This window comes from Triticum urartu, chromosome 3 (genome assembly GCF_003073215.2).
Source record: "Triticum urartu cultivar G1812 chromosome 3, Tu2.1, whole genome shotgun sequence".
Taxonomy (NCBI): Eukaryota; Viridiplantae; Streptophyta; class Magnoliopsida; order Poales; family Poaceae; genus Triticum; species Triticum urartu.
Genome location: NC_053024.1, coordinates 212,243,038 through 212,259,650, shown reverse-complemented (window position 1 = coordinate 212,259,650; position 16,613 = coordinate 212,243,038). Strand labels below are relative to the sequence as shown.

The window sequence follows — 16,613 nt, the reverse complement described above, 5'->3', positions numbered from 1 at the left end:
GCCCGCACCATGCTGTTTGCCAACTGCGTTGTGTGGGCGAACTAGTTTCTGCCCACACAGCCACCACTTAGGTCATGCGCGTGTGGGCGAACTGCTTTTTGTTCACACGACACTCCTATGTTGTGGACGGCAACTGCAGTTACGCGAACGTGGTAACTCGGAACACACATGGCAACTGTGATTCTCTGCTACACGGCAACTGCAGTTACGCGAACGTGGCAACTCGGTACACACATGGCAACTGTGATTCTTTGCTACACGGCAACTGCGGTTGCGCGCACGTGGCAACCAGATAAACACACATGGCAACTATGATTAACAATACATGGCAACTATGGTTGGACCACACGTGGCAACTAGGTAAACACACATGGCAACTACTGTTTTGACCATATGTGGTAAGTAGTTAATCACACACGGCAACTACGGTTTGATTACACGCGGCAACTACCATAAATTAGACATGGCAACTATAGTTAACCAAAACAGATAGAGTTGCCATGCTTTTACAACTACACTTGCCATCCCGAATAACTACATCTGCCAACCAGGATGGCAACTAAATAGTCATCCCGCGGGGTACCTAACGTAGCTGCGTCAGGACGTGTGGACATTTTTGCTTCGTGCCACATGTACGGGATAAAGATGAGTAGTACTTGTTGGGCGTGTGGCACGAAGTAGCCGCGCCCACATGTGTGGGCAATTCCAATGTCCGCCCACACGCAACTCGTGTGGGTTGCCTCCTACTCACACCACACACGGTGTGTGAGAGCATGTCATATATACCACACGTGTGGCAGTTAGCGGCGTTCAAAGTTTAAATAAGGTTTCAAGGTTGACGCAATGGAGATAAGTGCCGGGACAAGAGCAGGTGGTTGCGTTGTGGACCCTGGACAACAACCATTGAGCCGCCATCAGCGTAGGTGTGTCAAGCTGTCCACGCCTCCAACCTCTCTCTCTTCCACGGACACACAGTAGCGCTACAGACTCTCCACTCACCATCCTTGCTGCCTGCCACCAGCACTCTCCCCCTTGTTGTTTTGTGAAGCGACTGGACTGGTGTCATTTGGTGCGCGTCGCATTGGAGGAGTAGGAGCAGGAGTGCTGGACAGCAGTACCAGGCAGGCAAAAGCCACCTGTATGTGCAAGATTGGTTGCCGCTTTCTCCTTCTCTAGTGCCTTTAGGTTCCAGAAAGCTCTGGTGTGTTTTCATTAGGGTTTGCGCCTGCGCAGTTTGGTTGGCGTTGGACTCTCTTTTCTTGCGGTGGAATTTCGGGAAATGCTCCGGGTTCCAATCAGTGGCGAAAATCTCTCGCGGGTTTAAGGTACGGCAGAATCTCTTCCCCCCTTCGAGTTTTCAAAAGAATGAGTGTGCTTGATTCTTGGTGTCAGTTTGGTTCTCCCTTTCTGGCAAATTTTCGGTTCAGTCAGCGTGGTCAAATTTCGGTTGACTCTTGAGTGGATGATGTTTCACTCCCCTCCTAGGAATGTTCCTCTGTTTCTTGTCCATTTTTCTATCTCCCTTTCTGGCACGGAGAAGGGATGGTTTCTAGATCTGAGCAGCTGGATGGGGGCTTCGGTGTTAATCCCAGTTCGGGAGTTATTTCGTCTGATTGGTTTCCGTTAGTATCTTTTAAAAGTTCCAAATTCCTTCCTCCTTTTCTGTTGCCGTAACAAGTGTGCCGTCAATTTCTTGTTAAGAGATCCAACGTTCTGCTCTCCTCTTTTAGGTTATATAATAATATTCCTGTTTTTTTTATGCATCCTATAGCTGAATTGTAAATAATTCAGTCTGTCTGAGCAAACTGCGAATCTGTGATTTTACTTTCCTTCCCGCTGATTTGTATCCATCACGATTTTTTTTACCTTTCTATTTGTGGATAGAACAGGAAATGCATGTTCTATGAGTTTGTTTCGCCGAAAAAGGCAGTAACTTGATTGCTGTCCTTTCAGCAGAGACAAGGAGAAATTGCCCTGAGAGGTAAATAAAGATGGAGATGCCTGATATTGAAGCTGGCACGGTAGTCACCGATTCTGATAGTTCAAGAAGGCCACAAGACAATACTGCGACATCAATCCCAAACAGTGGAAATTTAGAAGGTTCAAGCCACAGGGCTACAAAGACCACCAGGTTCAAAGACGACGACGACGGGGTTGTTGAGATTACCCTTGACATACAACGCGATTCAGTGTCAATCCAAGATGTCAGGCCAGTTGACGATGGTGGCTCAGCACACAGCGGTGCACTGGTGTCACCTTCCTCATCAAGGAGCGGCAAGCTGTCATCGAAACTGAGACAGGTGACCAACGGGCTAAAGCTGACGAATCCGAGCAAGAAGATGCCACCGACGCCTGCACCAAAGACCGTGAGGAAGAGATATGACCGAAGCAAGAGTAGTGCTGCAGTGGCACTCAAAGGCTTGCAGTTTGTGACTGCCAAAGTTGGCAATGACGGCTGGGCTGCTGTGGAGAAACGGTTCAATCACCTACAGGTTGATGGCATGCTACTCCGTTCGAGATTTGGGAAATGCATTGGTAACTGAAAACATCTTCAGTGAATAGAGGCAAGTATCTGAAAGAATGGTAATTCAAATATTGCTGCTTTTGATTGTGCAGGGATGGATGGGTCAGACGAGTTTGCGATGCAAATGTTCGACTCGTTAGCAAGGAAGAGAGGGATGGTGAAGCAAGTGCTGACTAAGGAGGAGCTGAAAGATTTCTGGGAGCAACTCAGTGATCAGGGTTTTGACAACCGTCTCCAAACGTTCTTTGACATGTTAGTAGTTTGTGCTGAATAATTTACTTGTTTTGTCGGCTTCGTTCTTGATAGATGCACTCTATGGGATTAATTAATCCAAATTTCACAACAACTCATATTTAGTACTTGACACCATTTTGTAATTTTGAATTAAAACTATCGCAGCGACTTATATTTGGTTATGATTTTGGATCTGTCCTCCATCACCATAGGTTGCATTCCTTTTATTCCAGACGGCTGAGTGTGAACTCTTTCTGGTTCTATTGCCTTGATGCAATTTGTTGAGTCAGTGAAAACTCCCTTTATCGATAAAATCTTAGTTTTGATTTGTTTTCATCATTTAATATAGCACTTTAACATGTCTTGACCTCTTTGTCCAGGGTTGACAAAAATGCTGATGGAAGAATCACCTCGGAGGAGGTTAAGGAGGTTAGTAGGAAGACCCCAAACTGAAAGATCTAGTCTTAATGTCCTCAGGGTGTAAATTTGAGGCATTAAGCAAATGATAACATGCTTTCGCAGATTATTGCGCTTAGTGCATCAGCAAATAAACTTTCCAAGATCAAAGAGCGAGCTGATGAGTACACAGCACTTATTATGGAAGAGCTTGACCCAAACAACTTGGGCTACATAGAGGTATGTCCAATAAACTAACTGTTGAGAATTGCGGCACAGTTTTTTCCTAACCACTCTAAACATTAACAGCTCGAGGACTTGGAGGCACTCTTACTGCAGTCACCATCTGAAGCTGTTGCAAGATCAACGACCACCCACAGCTCGAAACTTAGCAAAGCTCTTAGCATGAAGCTCGCACCTAGCAATGACACGAGTCCACTTCGCCGCCACTGGCAGGAGTTTTTGTACTTTGTTGAGGAAAACTGGAAGCGCATATGGGTCATGACTCTCTGGCTTTCAATCTGCATCACCCTTTTCATTTGGAAGTTCATCCAGTATCGTAACAGGGCTGTATTTCACATCATGGGCTACTGTGTGGCCACTGCAAAGGGTGCCGCAGAGACCCTAAAATTCAATATGGCCCTGGTCCTTCTTCCTGTCTGCCGTAATACAATCACATGGATTCGATCAAAGACAAAGATTGGAGCTGTTGTACCCTTCAATGACAACATAAACTTCCATAAGGTAATGTTAATATTATGAACCTGTTCTTATGTGCGAAAACCTCTTGATCTGATATCGTATAGTGAGAATGTGAGATGTGGTAAGCACATTTACTATCAAAGAACAAATTAGAGAGAGAGAGAGCTCGAAACGAGAATGATTTTTCCGGGCCTCTGCATCGAGCGATGCACACAACCAACGTTATTATATTATTCAACAGTCTGACAAAACAAATACATGTATCAATCCAAAGTCACCTTCCTATGATCTATGTCGCTACACCTACTAGTTTGATGATGTGCCCTGACCACGCATCAACGCACACCATCTAATCCAGTGGCCTCACCAAGCCGTCCAACGGCAAGCCGGGAGCACCAACCGTATAGCGGACCCTCAGCATGCACCGCATGCGCATGCTCCAGAATCCGCCGCTGCCATATTCCGCCGCCCAACTTTATGACAGATCAATGCATTGACCTTGGCAGGCCCAACTATCGTCAGACAGCGCCACTACCCTGCACGCGTCCAATGCCGAGACCCCGCTGTGCCATGCCGCCGAGACCCGTCGTTGCCGACGAGGTAAATGCCACACCGCGCCACCTCCTGATCAAGATCGACGCCAACACCAACCCAACATTGTCCACCAGCCAACTATCTCCCAAGGTAGCGCCTTCAGGAAGGGAACAACGCCGAAGGCCCCGTCGCCGCCTACTGCAGTTAGGGTTTTCACCCGGAAGACAAATAGCGTGGTGGAGGTAGAGCAGATCTAATGAACGTCTCCATGGAGAAAAGACGATGCCCACGGGCGTCGCCGCCATCGCGGCCGACTGGTGTCGCCTAGGGATTTCTCCCGATCTGAATCCGCACCTCCAGCTCCAATCGCATCGAGGACCGGCAAGTCTCACGACCCAGATCCGTATGGAGGAGCACAGAGCCGCCTCCTGACCTATCATCCCCGACGGACGGGCCGCCGCCGCCGCTATGACCGGAACGCCGTTCCGGGGCCCTTGCACCGTAGATCACATCCCATCCGAGTTCGCCATCCCCACGTTGTCAACGGAGTGTCGCCGCGCTGGCGGGAGGAGCATCCGCCGGCGGAAGATCTCGTGCCATCGTGTACAACCCCTCTAGGCAGCCAAGCGACAGTCGCGGGACGCGAGATCCCCGCTGTCCCCGTCAGTGGCGGCACACGGGCTTTTCCGGCGGCCACCTCTAGGGATGACGAGGGGAGAGGGGAGGATGGAAGAGGTGGTGGCGGCGCTGGCTAGGGTTAGCGCCCCCGGTCGCCCTGGAGGAGGCGACATGTGGAGCGCCTCAGAATCTGACCCATGCTCCGCACTGTTGATGTTCCCCACGAAGAGAAAAACAATGAAATGTTCATGATGAGAGAAGATTTTGCAAGTCACACATTTGCCTTACATACAACCTCGAACGAGTTGAAGGGATTTTTGTTCTCTTACAATCCTTTCAAACCATTTAGGACCATTGGATCCTTTCTTATACAAGAACCTACTATTATACCCTGAGATAACTTTGTCTAGTTTGTTTTCCACTTTTCTTGCCTGTATATATCTGTTTTTTTAAATGCATGCAGTATGAAATGTATTGTTTCTTGTAAAGCAAAAAACTAGCCTCTAATCCTCTCAAACACCTCTAATTGCTCCTACCTTGCTTTGTGTTGATTGCGTTTGCACTGGCACAACTAATGTTATTACATATTTCTCCATGGGCCCAATCACCTGGCCCTTTCCTATCTCATGAGATCTTGCATCCCTCATGTCCCCGCGTCGCCCTCCCGCTAGGGCGGCTCGGGTGGAAACCCTAGCCCCCGCCGCCGGGCACGTCCATCCTTCCCTTCCCCTCCGCCGCCGCTAGAGGAGGTCGTCGGGTGAAGCCCCAGGTGGCTGATGGCGGCGGCGGAGGCTCTCTTCTCTTCCCTTCCGCGCCAGATCGGTGAGGCGGGTCACCCATGGCGCCGGGGCGCTTTCCCCCGATTTGCGTCGCGGCGGCGCAAGGCGGTGGCGTGGTGCTGGGCGGGGTCGGCGGAGCTGCTAGACTCCGAGGAAGATCTGGTGGCGCCGGCCGTTCGATGGGCTAGCGGGGTCATGGTGGCCTTGGTCGCGGTGGCCGGCGGCTCAGCCTATCGGCGGCGATTGGTGTTAGAGTATTATATATATAGCCATGTAACCTTTCGTATTTACCCTATTGTATAAGGGGTTTCCTGCATATATTCCACACCTGTGCATGTATATATACTGGCCTATGGCCTTCTGGAAATACAAGTTGCATATTTCCTAACATGGTATTAGAGCTAGGTCAATTTTTTGCACGCTGCAACTCGTGCTATTGATCTCCGTGTCCGTCGTCGCTGCCTTTTTCTGTCCCGTAGCAGCCGGTCAACCCAAGGCCGCTCCTCTCCTTCCCTGCAGCCGCCGTTCAACTCCTTCCCGTCCAGATCACGCTAGCTCCAGATCCTATCATGCTAGCTCCAGGTCCTGCCCCGTGATCACTCTAAATCAAGTCAGCACAGGAGCCTCCGCCCGTAATCGATCTTCCACAGCCAGCCTGGTTTTTCGCCGCCCCTCATCGGACCCGGACGCCTCTCGCCGGAACAGGCCGCCAGTCGCCGGTCTTCGTCGCCTGCGTCCGATCCGGCCGTCCCTCGCTGGATTTCGCCCCTGCTGCTGGCTCTTGTACCATCCATCTGCTGCCGCCGCGAGCGCTGACTACGCTGATCGTTAGGACCCTCTGTCTGTACTGCTGTCTGCCGATGATTGCCAAAAAAAATGTCTACACCGTCAAGCTATGTCGCAGTTCCTCGCTGTCCGGTGATCTTTGATGGCACTAACTACATCGAGTTTGTTGGCTTCATGAGCATTCATATGCGTGGCATTCGTCTTTGGGGCGTTCTTTCTGGCGAGGTCCGTTGTCCGCCATGTCCGGTTCCACCTGTGGCCCCTACTCCGCCGACGCCACCGGTTCTTGCTGCCGATGCTAATCAAGCTGCGAAGGATGCAGCTAAGCTTGCAGATGACACTGCCGTCCATGCTTATGATGCGCAGGTTTCGACTTATGAGGAGGCTCTTCAGACTTATAATGAGGCTCTTTCTGCTTACACTCAGTGGCTTGATGAGGATGCCCGTGCCGCAGCTGTTCTCACTGCTAGTGTTCTGCTTCAGTTTGCCTCTGAGTTCTTGGGGCTCCCTACCCTATCTGAGATGTGGACCCGTCTTCGTCAGCGCTGTCAGCCCTCTGGTGATGCCTTATATCTGTCTGTGGTCCGACAGGAACATGCTCTTCAGCAGGGTGACTCCAGTGTTGACGATTTCTATGCTCAGAGTTCTGCTATCTAGCGTCAGCTTGATTCTCTCCGCACTGCTGGTTGCCGTACTTGTCAGTGTTGCCAGGCTGTGCGGGCTGATTTGGAGTTTCATCGTGTCTACGAGTTCTTATCTCGGCTCCGTAAGGAGTTTGAGCCCCGGCGTGCTCAGTTGTTTGCTCGTGGTCGTATCTCCCTCATGGAGGCGCTTTCTGAGATTTGTGCTGAGAAGACTCGCCTACGTGGTGCTGGTCTACTTGAGGTTCCCTCTGTGCTCGCTGCTCGAGTCCTTGTTATGTCGCCTGCTGCACCGACTCCATCCCGCTCCAGTGCTCCTCCGCTCTTGCCTACTCCTACGGGCGGCCAGGGTTGGTCTCGTCCTCACTACGGCTACTGCAATATGGATGGTCATGTTGAGTATCAGTGCTTCCAGAAGAAGAAACACCTGCGTAAGGCGCGATCATCAGCTTCAGGGACTTCTTCTACTTCGACATCTTCCGCCACTGCCTTGACTGAGCAGGATATTCTGCGACTTAAGCGTCTGCTTGCCGCTTCAGGTTCTCCTTCGACGGGTACTGCAGCTTCTGTGACTGATGCTTCCCGTACTGAGCAACCACCCTCTACACAGTCAGGTACATCCTTGTGGGTTATGGACTCCGGAGCTTCTTTTCATATGTCTTCTCATTCTTCAACTTTGTCCTCTCTTAAATCGCTTGGTTTTCCTGTTCATGTACTCACTGCCGATGGTACTCCTCTTTCTGTTGCTAGTCGAGGCAATCTTACCACACCTTCTTACTCTGTTCCTGATGTTGCTCATGTTCCTCGACTTACCATGAATCTTTTTTCTGCTGGTCAACTTACTGATTCTGGTTGTCGCGCATCCTTGACGTTGACTCTTGTTCTGTTCAGGATCGTCGAAAGCACACTTTGGTTGGGGCTGGCCCTCGCCGCCGTGACTCTCAGGGTCTTTGGGAGCTAGACCGGCTTCATGTTCCTTCCGCTGCTACCACTATCGCCAGTCCATCCGCTTTTGTCGCTTCAGCTACCGGCTCCTTCCAGCAGTGGCATCATCGACTTGGTCATCTTTGTGGCTCTCGCTTGTCGTCATTAGTTCGTCGAGGTCTTCTGGGGTCTGTCTCAGGAGATGTCTCTTTAGAGTGTCAGGGTTGTAGACTAGGAAAACAGATTCAGTTACCTTATCCTACTAGTGAGTCGGTGTCTCAGTGTCCTTTTGATTTAGTCCATTCTGATGTATGGGGTCCGGCTCCCTTCGCTTCGAAAGGGGGCCATCGATACTATATTATTTTCATAGATGATTTCTCTCGTTACACTTGGCTTTATTTTATGACTTCTCGCAGTGAGGTTCTTTCCATCTATAAGCGTTTTGCTGCCATGGTTCACACTCAATTCTCTTCGCCTATTCGTGTGTTCCGTGCTGACTCCGCTGGCGAGTATATTTCTAAGATATTGCGTGGTGTTCTTGCTGAGCAGGGCACTCTTCCTCAGTTCTCTTGTCCTGGTGCTCATGCTCAGAATGGCGTGGCTGAGCGAAAGCATCGCCACCTTCTTGAGACGGCTCGTGCGTTGATGATCGCTGCTTCTCTTCCACCTCATTTTTGGGCCGAGGCTATCTTCACCTTCACCTATCTCATTAACCTTCAGCCGTCCGCTGCTCTCCAGGGTGGTGTTCCTTTCGAGCGTCTCTTTGATCGTTCTCCTGATTATTCGACGCTTCGCTTGTTTGGTTGTGTTTGCTATGTTCTTCTTGTCCCTCGCGAACGCACCAAACTGACCGCTCAGTCTGTTGAGTGTGTTTTCTTAGGCTATAGTGATGAGCATAAAGGCTATCGTTGTTGGGATCCTATCGGTCGTCGGATGTGTATTTCTTGGATGTGACTTTTGATGAGTCGCGTCCCTTCTACCCGCGTCCATCTTCCTCGACCTTTTCAGTGGAGGATATCTCTTTCCTCACTTTTCCCGACACGCCTATCACTCCAGTTAAGCCCTTGCCTCTCCGTCCTGCTCACTCTACTGCTCCATCGCTTGCCGATTTGCCGCCACCATCTCCCACGGTTTCCTCGCCTCACATGTCACCGGATTCTGCACCTTCATCCCTGGTGATTTCTTCGTCTCCACCTCCTGATTCTACCTCGGCTATTCCTCCTCGTATTCTTCCATCTTTTCCTCAGCATTACACTCGTCGTTCACGTATTGTGGATGCATCTGCTGATGTGCCGTCCTCCTTGTCTTAGCCTACCTATGGCTTGCGTCCTCGTCCGCTTCCGCCTGTTGATCGCCTTGGTTTTCCAACCGCTGGTGCTGCTGTTCTTGAGCCGACTTCTTATCGTGAGGCTGTTGTTCATCCAGAATGGCATTTTGCGATGGCAGAGGAGATTGCTGCTCTTGAACACACTGGTACATGGGATCTTGTTTCTCTTCCTCCAGGTGTCCGTCCCATCACTTGTAAGTCGGTCTACAAGGTTAAGACTCGCTCCGATGGTTCTCTTGAGCGTCACAAAGCTCGTCTTGTGGCTCGTGGTTTTCAGTAGGAGCATGGTCGTGATTACGACGAGACTTTTGCTCCTGTGGCTCATATGACCACTGTTCGTACACTTCTTGCCGTTGCCTCTGCACGCCACTGGTCTATATCTCAGCTTGATGTTAAGAATGCCTTTCTTAATGGTGAGCTGCGTGAGGAGGTGTACATGCAGCCACCACCTGGGTATTCTGTTCCTGATGGCATGGTATGTCGTCTTCGTCGCTCTCTCTATGGCCTTAAGCAAGCCCCCCGCGCCTGGTTTGAGCGCTTTGCCTCTGTGATCACTGCTGCTGGTTTTTTAGCAAGTGCTCATGATCCAGCATTGTTTATTCACCTTTCTCCTCGTGGTCGGACTCTTCTTCTTCTTTATGTTGATGACATGATCATCACGGGGGATGACCCCGAGTATATTGCCTTTGTAAAGGCCCGTCTTAGTGAGCAGTTTCTTATGTCTGATCTTGGACCTCTTCGCTACTTTCTTGGGATTGAAGTCTCTTCTACCTCTGATGGCTTTTTTATATCCCAGGAAAAGTATATCCAGGATCTTCTTGCTCGTGCTGCTCTTACTGACGAGCGCGTTGTCGGTTGAGACTCCCATGGAGCTCAATGTTCACCTCCGTGATACTGATGGTGACCCCTTGCCTGACCCGACGCGTTATCGTCATCTTGTTGGGAGTCTTGTCTATCTAGCTGTCACTCGTCCGGATATCTCTTATCCGGTTCATATTCTGAGCCAGTTTGTCTCCGCTCCCACTTCGGTTCACTATAGTCACCTCCTTCGTGTTCTCCGATATCTTCATGGCACGATCTCTCGCCGTCTATTCTTTCCTTGCTCTAGTTCTTTACAGCTTCAGGCCTATTCGGATTCTACGTGGGCTAGTGATCCCTCCGATCGCCGTTCACTTTCTGCTTACTGTGTTTTTCTTGGTGGTTCTCTCATTGCCTGGAAGACGAAGCAGATTGCAGTTTCCCGTTCGAGTGCAGAGGCTGAGTTACTTCAAGATTTTGGTGTTTCTATTACTACACCTACTTTGCTCTTATCTGACACAGTACAGGCGCTAGTAGCATTGCGCGCGATCCTGTGAAGCATGAGCTCACCAAGCATATTGGTGTTGATGTTTTCTATGTGCGCGCCGGTGTGCAGGATCAGGTTATTGCTCTTCAGTATGTGCCTTCCAAGTTACAGTTGGCGGATTTTCTGATGAAGGCCCAGACTAGAGCGCAGCATGGCTTCTATCTCTCCAAACTCAGTGTTGTTAATCCACCATGAGTTTGAGGGGGGTGTTAGAGTATTATATATATAGCCATGTAACCTTTCGTATTTACCCTATTGTATAAGGGGTTTCCTGCATATATTCCACACCTGTACATGTATGTATATATACTGGCCTATGGCATCCTGGAAATACAAGTTGCATATTTCCTAACAACTGGATCCTGGGGCGGCGGCCTTGGAAGGTGGCGGCGGGTGAAGCTCGGGCTTCCCGCGGCAGCATGGCGTGGTGCTGTCCCTATCCAAGGCGGATCTGCATCGCCGATCTTGTGGTTTTGCCGCGGATTGGTTCAGATCAGAGACGGTGATGAGCGTGCGGGATCCATCTCGGCGGCTCTCGCGGTTTGGCGAGGTGGGGTGGTAGCCCTCCTCCCAGGCTTCAGTGGTGGCGCATTCAGGCAGTGGCCGGTGCGCCAGGGCTCCTACGGTAGCACTGCTGTTGCGGTTGGTCGCCGGATCTAGGCGGCTAGATCTAGGGCTTTGAAGGTGATCGAGACAGTGCACAGGTTGTCGGGTGGATTCCTTGGGACGGATCCGGGTGAAAAGTTGGTCTTTGGTCGTTGGCCGGAGCCGGTGATGACGATGCCCTTATCATCGTTTCCTTCATGAAGGCATCATCGAGGTGAAGCTCCCAACCCCACCCAATACCTCCAGGGGAAACCCTAAATCAGCTGATCGGATGACGGCGGCATTCATGTGTCGTTACCCCCTTGGGGGCGGCATTCTTGGAGTTGCACTCGGGCTCGAGGGACCTGTGGATGGCTTCTTCGGTGGAGCGGTGTTTATTTCTACATATTCATGGCGGCGGTTCTCGGCGGCATGGAGCAGTGGAGGCTTGGCGTCAGATGTGTGGCGATGGACACGCGCAGAAGGTCGACGTTGTCTGGCGTCGTGGTGGCGTCGATGGCAGAGAGGCCTGACAAGGTCGATACGTCAGTACATGCTTTGAGGATGAATCGAGGGAAGACGGAGGTGACGGCCCTTTGCAGCGTGTGCGTGTGGTACTCACTGAGAGTGCGCCGGACCGGAGTGTTACCCAGTCCCGCCTATGTGGCTTTGGATGGGGCATCCGGCGTTAGATGTTAGGCTTTTGTGCGATGCCTGTTTGGTATTTGGCCCGGACATTCGGCACACCTTCATCAAGAGGATAGGAGTAGCGACAGTGTCTTCTAGATGGTGGCCTTGGGCTTACTGTTGTATTTCTTTGTAAGGTCTTTGTGAATAATAAATAATATGGCCGCATGCATCTCCCAGATGCAGAGGCCGGGGGTGATTCCTCCTTTTCTGAAAAAAACAAACATATTTCTCCATGACCTAAAAAGAGAGGGTAGTAATCCTGGCCATAGTACGGTTGCAAAATCCTCTTATCTTTGGACTCTGGGAGTCCTGACTGGATTAGGATGTTGTCCACCGTTCAGTCATTATGGAACACAAATGGATTTTTGGCATCCTGAAGCTTTGCATTGCATGTGAGCACACAATATCTTATCAATGAGCCAATTAGAGTAACCTGTTGACGATGTCTGATAGATAATTTAGCACTAGTAAATTGTGACCAACATAATCCTCGGTACGATATTTTATTGTGCAGGTAATAGCAGCAGGTGTTGCAGTTGGTGTTGCTCTGCATGCAGGTGCTCATCTGACATGTGATTTTCCTCTCTTGCTCCATGCAAGTGATGCAAAATATGAACCAATGAAGCCTTTCTTTGGGGACAAAAGGCCACCAAACTACTGGTGGTTTGTAAAAGGAACTGCAGGGTGGACAGGTATTGTCATGGTAGTGCTCATGTCAATAGCTTTTGTATTAGCTCAGCCATGGTTCCGACGTAACAAGCTGAAGGACACTAATCCACTCAAGAAGATGACTGGTTTCAATGCCTTTTGGTTTACGCACCACCTATTTGCTATTGTGTATGCGCTGCTCATCGTCCATGGAACAAGTTTGTATCTGACGAAGGAGTGGTACAAGAAATCGGTAAAAGCCTATACCCTAATGCCACTAAAAAATGCAATGGTCAATATTAATACTTATTGATAGTTTCTTATTGTTATCAGACATGGATGTACATCGCTTATCCTGTCTTCTTATATTCATGCGAGCGCATTGTTCGGTTATTTAGGAGCCATGATGCAGTTAAGATTCAGAAGGTACCACTATTAAACAACCCCTTTCATATAGTTTTTCCTTGTTTGTCTTTTTGACCTTAAACAATCCTATAGACAACTACTTTTCTTGTAAATGTAGTGGGTCTTAATAAATACCAACCCATTTAATATGGGAGATGTATTGTGAACAGAAATAAGCTTTCAACTTTTGTGTCTTCAACAGGTTGCGGTATATCCTGGGCATGTGTTGGCTCTTTATATGTCCAAGCCAACTGGTTTTAGATACCGGAGTGGGCAGTACATCTTCATAAATTGCAGAGCTGTATCTCCATATGAATGGTGCCTACCGTTACAACCTTTGAGAAACAGTTGCGTTAATTTTATTATGAAATCAGCAGATGACTAATAGTACGGAAAATTTGTTCCATCACAGGCATCCGTTTTCCATTACATCGGCACCAGGAGATAATTACCTCAGTGTCCACATCCGCACAAGGGGTGATTGGACTTCTCGGCTTAGGACAGTCTTCTCTGAGGTAAATCAGCTTCTCTTGGCTTTCGGTTCATCCAGTGATCACATCCTATTGGAAGTTTGTCCAAGTAACCGATAACAACCTTAACTATAAACCAGGCGTGTCGGCCTCCAGCTGAAGGAGAAAGTGGACTCCTTAGAGCTGACCTCTCCAGGGGAATCACTGACTGCAACGCAAGGTGAAAAGGAACTTCTTCAGCTTTTTCAAAAATGTATTACGGCGCAATATATTGTAAACTCCTGTCTGACCCTAAACTTTGTTTGACATGTACAAGATTCCCTAAACTTTTGATTGATGGACCATATGGTGCTCCAGCACAAGATTACCGGGAATACGATGTGCTACTCCTCATTGGGCTTGGCATTGGAGCCACCCCTTTGATCAGCATTGTGAAGGATGTGCTTAACCACATCCAGCCTGGGGGATCGGTTGGTGGAGCAGAGCCGGGGAGCACCACTGGTAAGGCAAAGAAGAGACAATTTATGACGAAGAGGGCCTACTTCTACTGGGTCACAAGGGAGGAGGGCTCCTTTGAATGGTTCAGAGGGGTGATGAACGAGGTGGCTGAGAAGGACAAGGATCAAGTGATCGAGCTCCACAACCATTGCTCGAGTGTGTATCAAGAGGGCGATGCTCGTTCCGCGCTCATTGTCATGCTCCAAGAACTCCAGCATGCAAAGAAGGGAGTTGACATCTTGTCTGGAACCAGCGTCAAGACTCACTTTGCCAGGCCTAATTGGCGAAGCGTCTTCAAGCGTGTCGCGGTCAACCATGAGAACCAGCGCGTCGGTCTGTCTTCCTTCCATTCTCACATCGATCTGGTACTACAAATGTGGGTAATTACCATCATCATCTGCTAACCTTTAATTTTGTTTCAGGGGTTTTCTATTGTGGTGAGCCTGTTCTTGTGCCACAGTTGCGGCAGTTGTCGGCAGATTTCACCCACAAGACAAACACAAAGTTTGAGTTTCACAAGGAGAACTTCTAGTACTGTAACTTGTATAAGAACATGTCTATGCCATGCTTCATCAGGTGAATTATATGGGTTGTATTATTATTATTATTTTGTAAAGGTAGGGAAATAAAATGGGAGGTTTTGCCTAGTCTTGTGTTCAGTCTTGTTTACTCTATGTTGTTAAGGAGTATAAGGTTTAGGAATCCTATTAGACCATGTTTCCTTTCCTTGTACCCAAGTCTTGTGTAAGATATATGCTCCTTGGACCTTGCAATACAATCAAGTTGCATCCATAACATGGTATTAGAGTCTAGGTCTACTTTTAGCATGCACAACTTGTGCTTGATCCTCTACTCACGCGGTCGTTGTCTCTTTGCCGCCTCTTGGGCCTTGCAATACAATCGAGTTGCATCCATAACATATGTAACCTACGTTATTTTTGCAAGTTGATGCTAATAGGGTTGATTTGCATAAATGAAGTTTTTTTTAACTGGTTCAACCCCTTTATGGTGCTTTGCATGACGGAAAAACATCAAACCAGTTCCAACAGATTGTCTTTGGTTAGATCATTTTATCCAAAGAATTTTTGAAAATCTTCCATTCATTCCCTCTGGTTGATATTTGCAGTTACAGCCATCAAACACAAATAACACATGATCCGCGGGGAGGATATATGCGTCCCTCCCTGGTCTTGGGATTTCCAACACCAAAAAAAAAAACAACCTAGCCCTCTTAACCAAATAGATTTGGAAATCTCTCAAAATGACACCAGTCTCTGGGCCCAACTCCTTAAGAAAAAAAATACTTGCCAACTTCTTCATTCTTCACTTCTAAGAAGCGGGGCTCCCAAATCTGGACTGGGATTCAGAAGTGCATTTTTAATGTGGGAGTTCATTTCTCGGTTTGTAATGGGGGCCGATACCAAATGGCTCCACAACACTGCTCTATATGCCAAATACCAGAGCTTTTCGTAATTGCTTCTAATCCAAAAATTCTTGTAAAGGAAGTGATGCAACATGGGTATCAACCTCCCCTTCCTCGGAAACTTCAACACAACGGATAGGGCATCTTATTGAAAAAAGGCTTTCGCTTCGCTTTATATATAAAGCAAACCGCCCGAGCCACAAACATCCACATAAAGGTTCACACCACACACTCTTCCGAAGCCCTTCTCCTTGAACTCAATCAAGTTCATCTCATTGACGAAAGGGACGTCATCCGTGGGGACCTGAAAAGCATCGGCTTGCTTCTTGGTGAAATATATCTATGCTAAAAATTTCCATGGCCCTCCGATGCATTACACGAAGGCCCTCTGGTCCACCGTGCCCCCCTTAAGATTTAGGTCTTCCTTTGGCAAGCGACCAATGATAGACTTCCCTCGACCTTAACCTCCAAAAATGCCATGGACCTAGGAACTTTTCACGTGCTCCTTGCAGAGCTCCTGAGGACGTAGACCACATCCCCTTTCAAATGTGCTCCGGTCAAATTTCTTTGGAGTTGTGTTTGGAAAAGCTTTGGGTGTACCCGGGTCCTCAAATCGTCTTAGCATATTCCTATTCTTCTATCTGATATCCGAGGTCTATAATGTAGAATCATTTAGCGCTTGTTTGCGGCAATGGCTTGGGCTTTTCAGGCTTGGCACAACAAACTTACTATAAAGAGTTGTATCCTACACCATTCGACTGATTACATTTTTAAATAGGCTATATTTTTTCAGCACAGAGGCCTCTAAGAAAAGAGGAAGGACAAGGTGGCCTGAGGGGTGTTAAAAAAGATTAAGGATGTCCACTTCTGCAGCCTATTATGATGTAATCAGTCGATGTGATCCTTAGCTTTATGTCTTTTCTGGTCGTATTGCTCCTTTGATTTGAGCTAGTCTATATAAGTACTATCATTTGCTCTAGTTGTAATGTCTGACTTTGTACATTGTATACTCTTATCTAGTTAGCTTCATTAATTTAAAGCCGAACGCTCCTTAGGCCTTTCTTTTAAAAACACAAATAAACAA

General features: G+C 48.6%; 1 protein-coding gene across 2 annotated transcripts; it reads left to right on the top strand.

Moving 5' to 3' along the window:
• The first annotated feature begins 921 nt into the window (after nucleotides 1–921).
• On the top strand, nucleotides 922–14,753 carry LOC125543642 (respiratory burst oxidase homolog protein B-like). 2 transcript variants are annotated; one of them, XM_048707054.1, is made up of 13 exons: nucleotides 922–1,325; nucleotides 1,957–2,535; nucleotides 2,617–2,776; nucleotides 3,139–3,187; nucleotides 3,281–3,394; nucleotides 3,464–3,898; nucleotides 12,600–12,986; nucleotides 13,067–13,159; nucleotides 13,341–13,456; nucleotides 13,551–13,653; nucleotides 13,749–13,828; nucleotides 13,925–14,439; nucleotides 14,529–14,753. In XM_048707054.1, exons 2-13 carry the CDS (start codon nucleotides 1,992–1,994, stop codon nucleotides 14,636–14,638), a joined length of 2,706 nt encoding a protein of 901 aa, XP_048563011.1. In that variant the 5' UTR covers nucleotides 922–1,325; nucleotides 1,957–1,991; the 3' UTR covers nucleotides 14,639–14,753. The 2 variants fall into 2 exon arrangements, with proteins under 2 accessions (XP_048563011.1, XP_048563010.1); XM_048707053.1 differs by having other exon boundaries at nucleotides 1,954–2,535.
• Nucleotides 14,754–16,613: the final 1,860 nt, after the last annotated feature.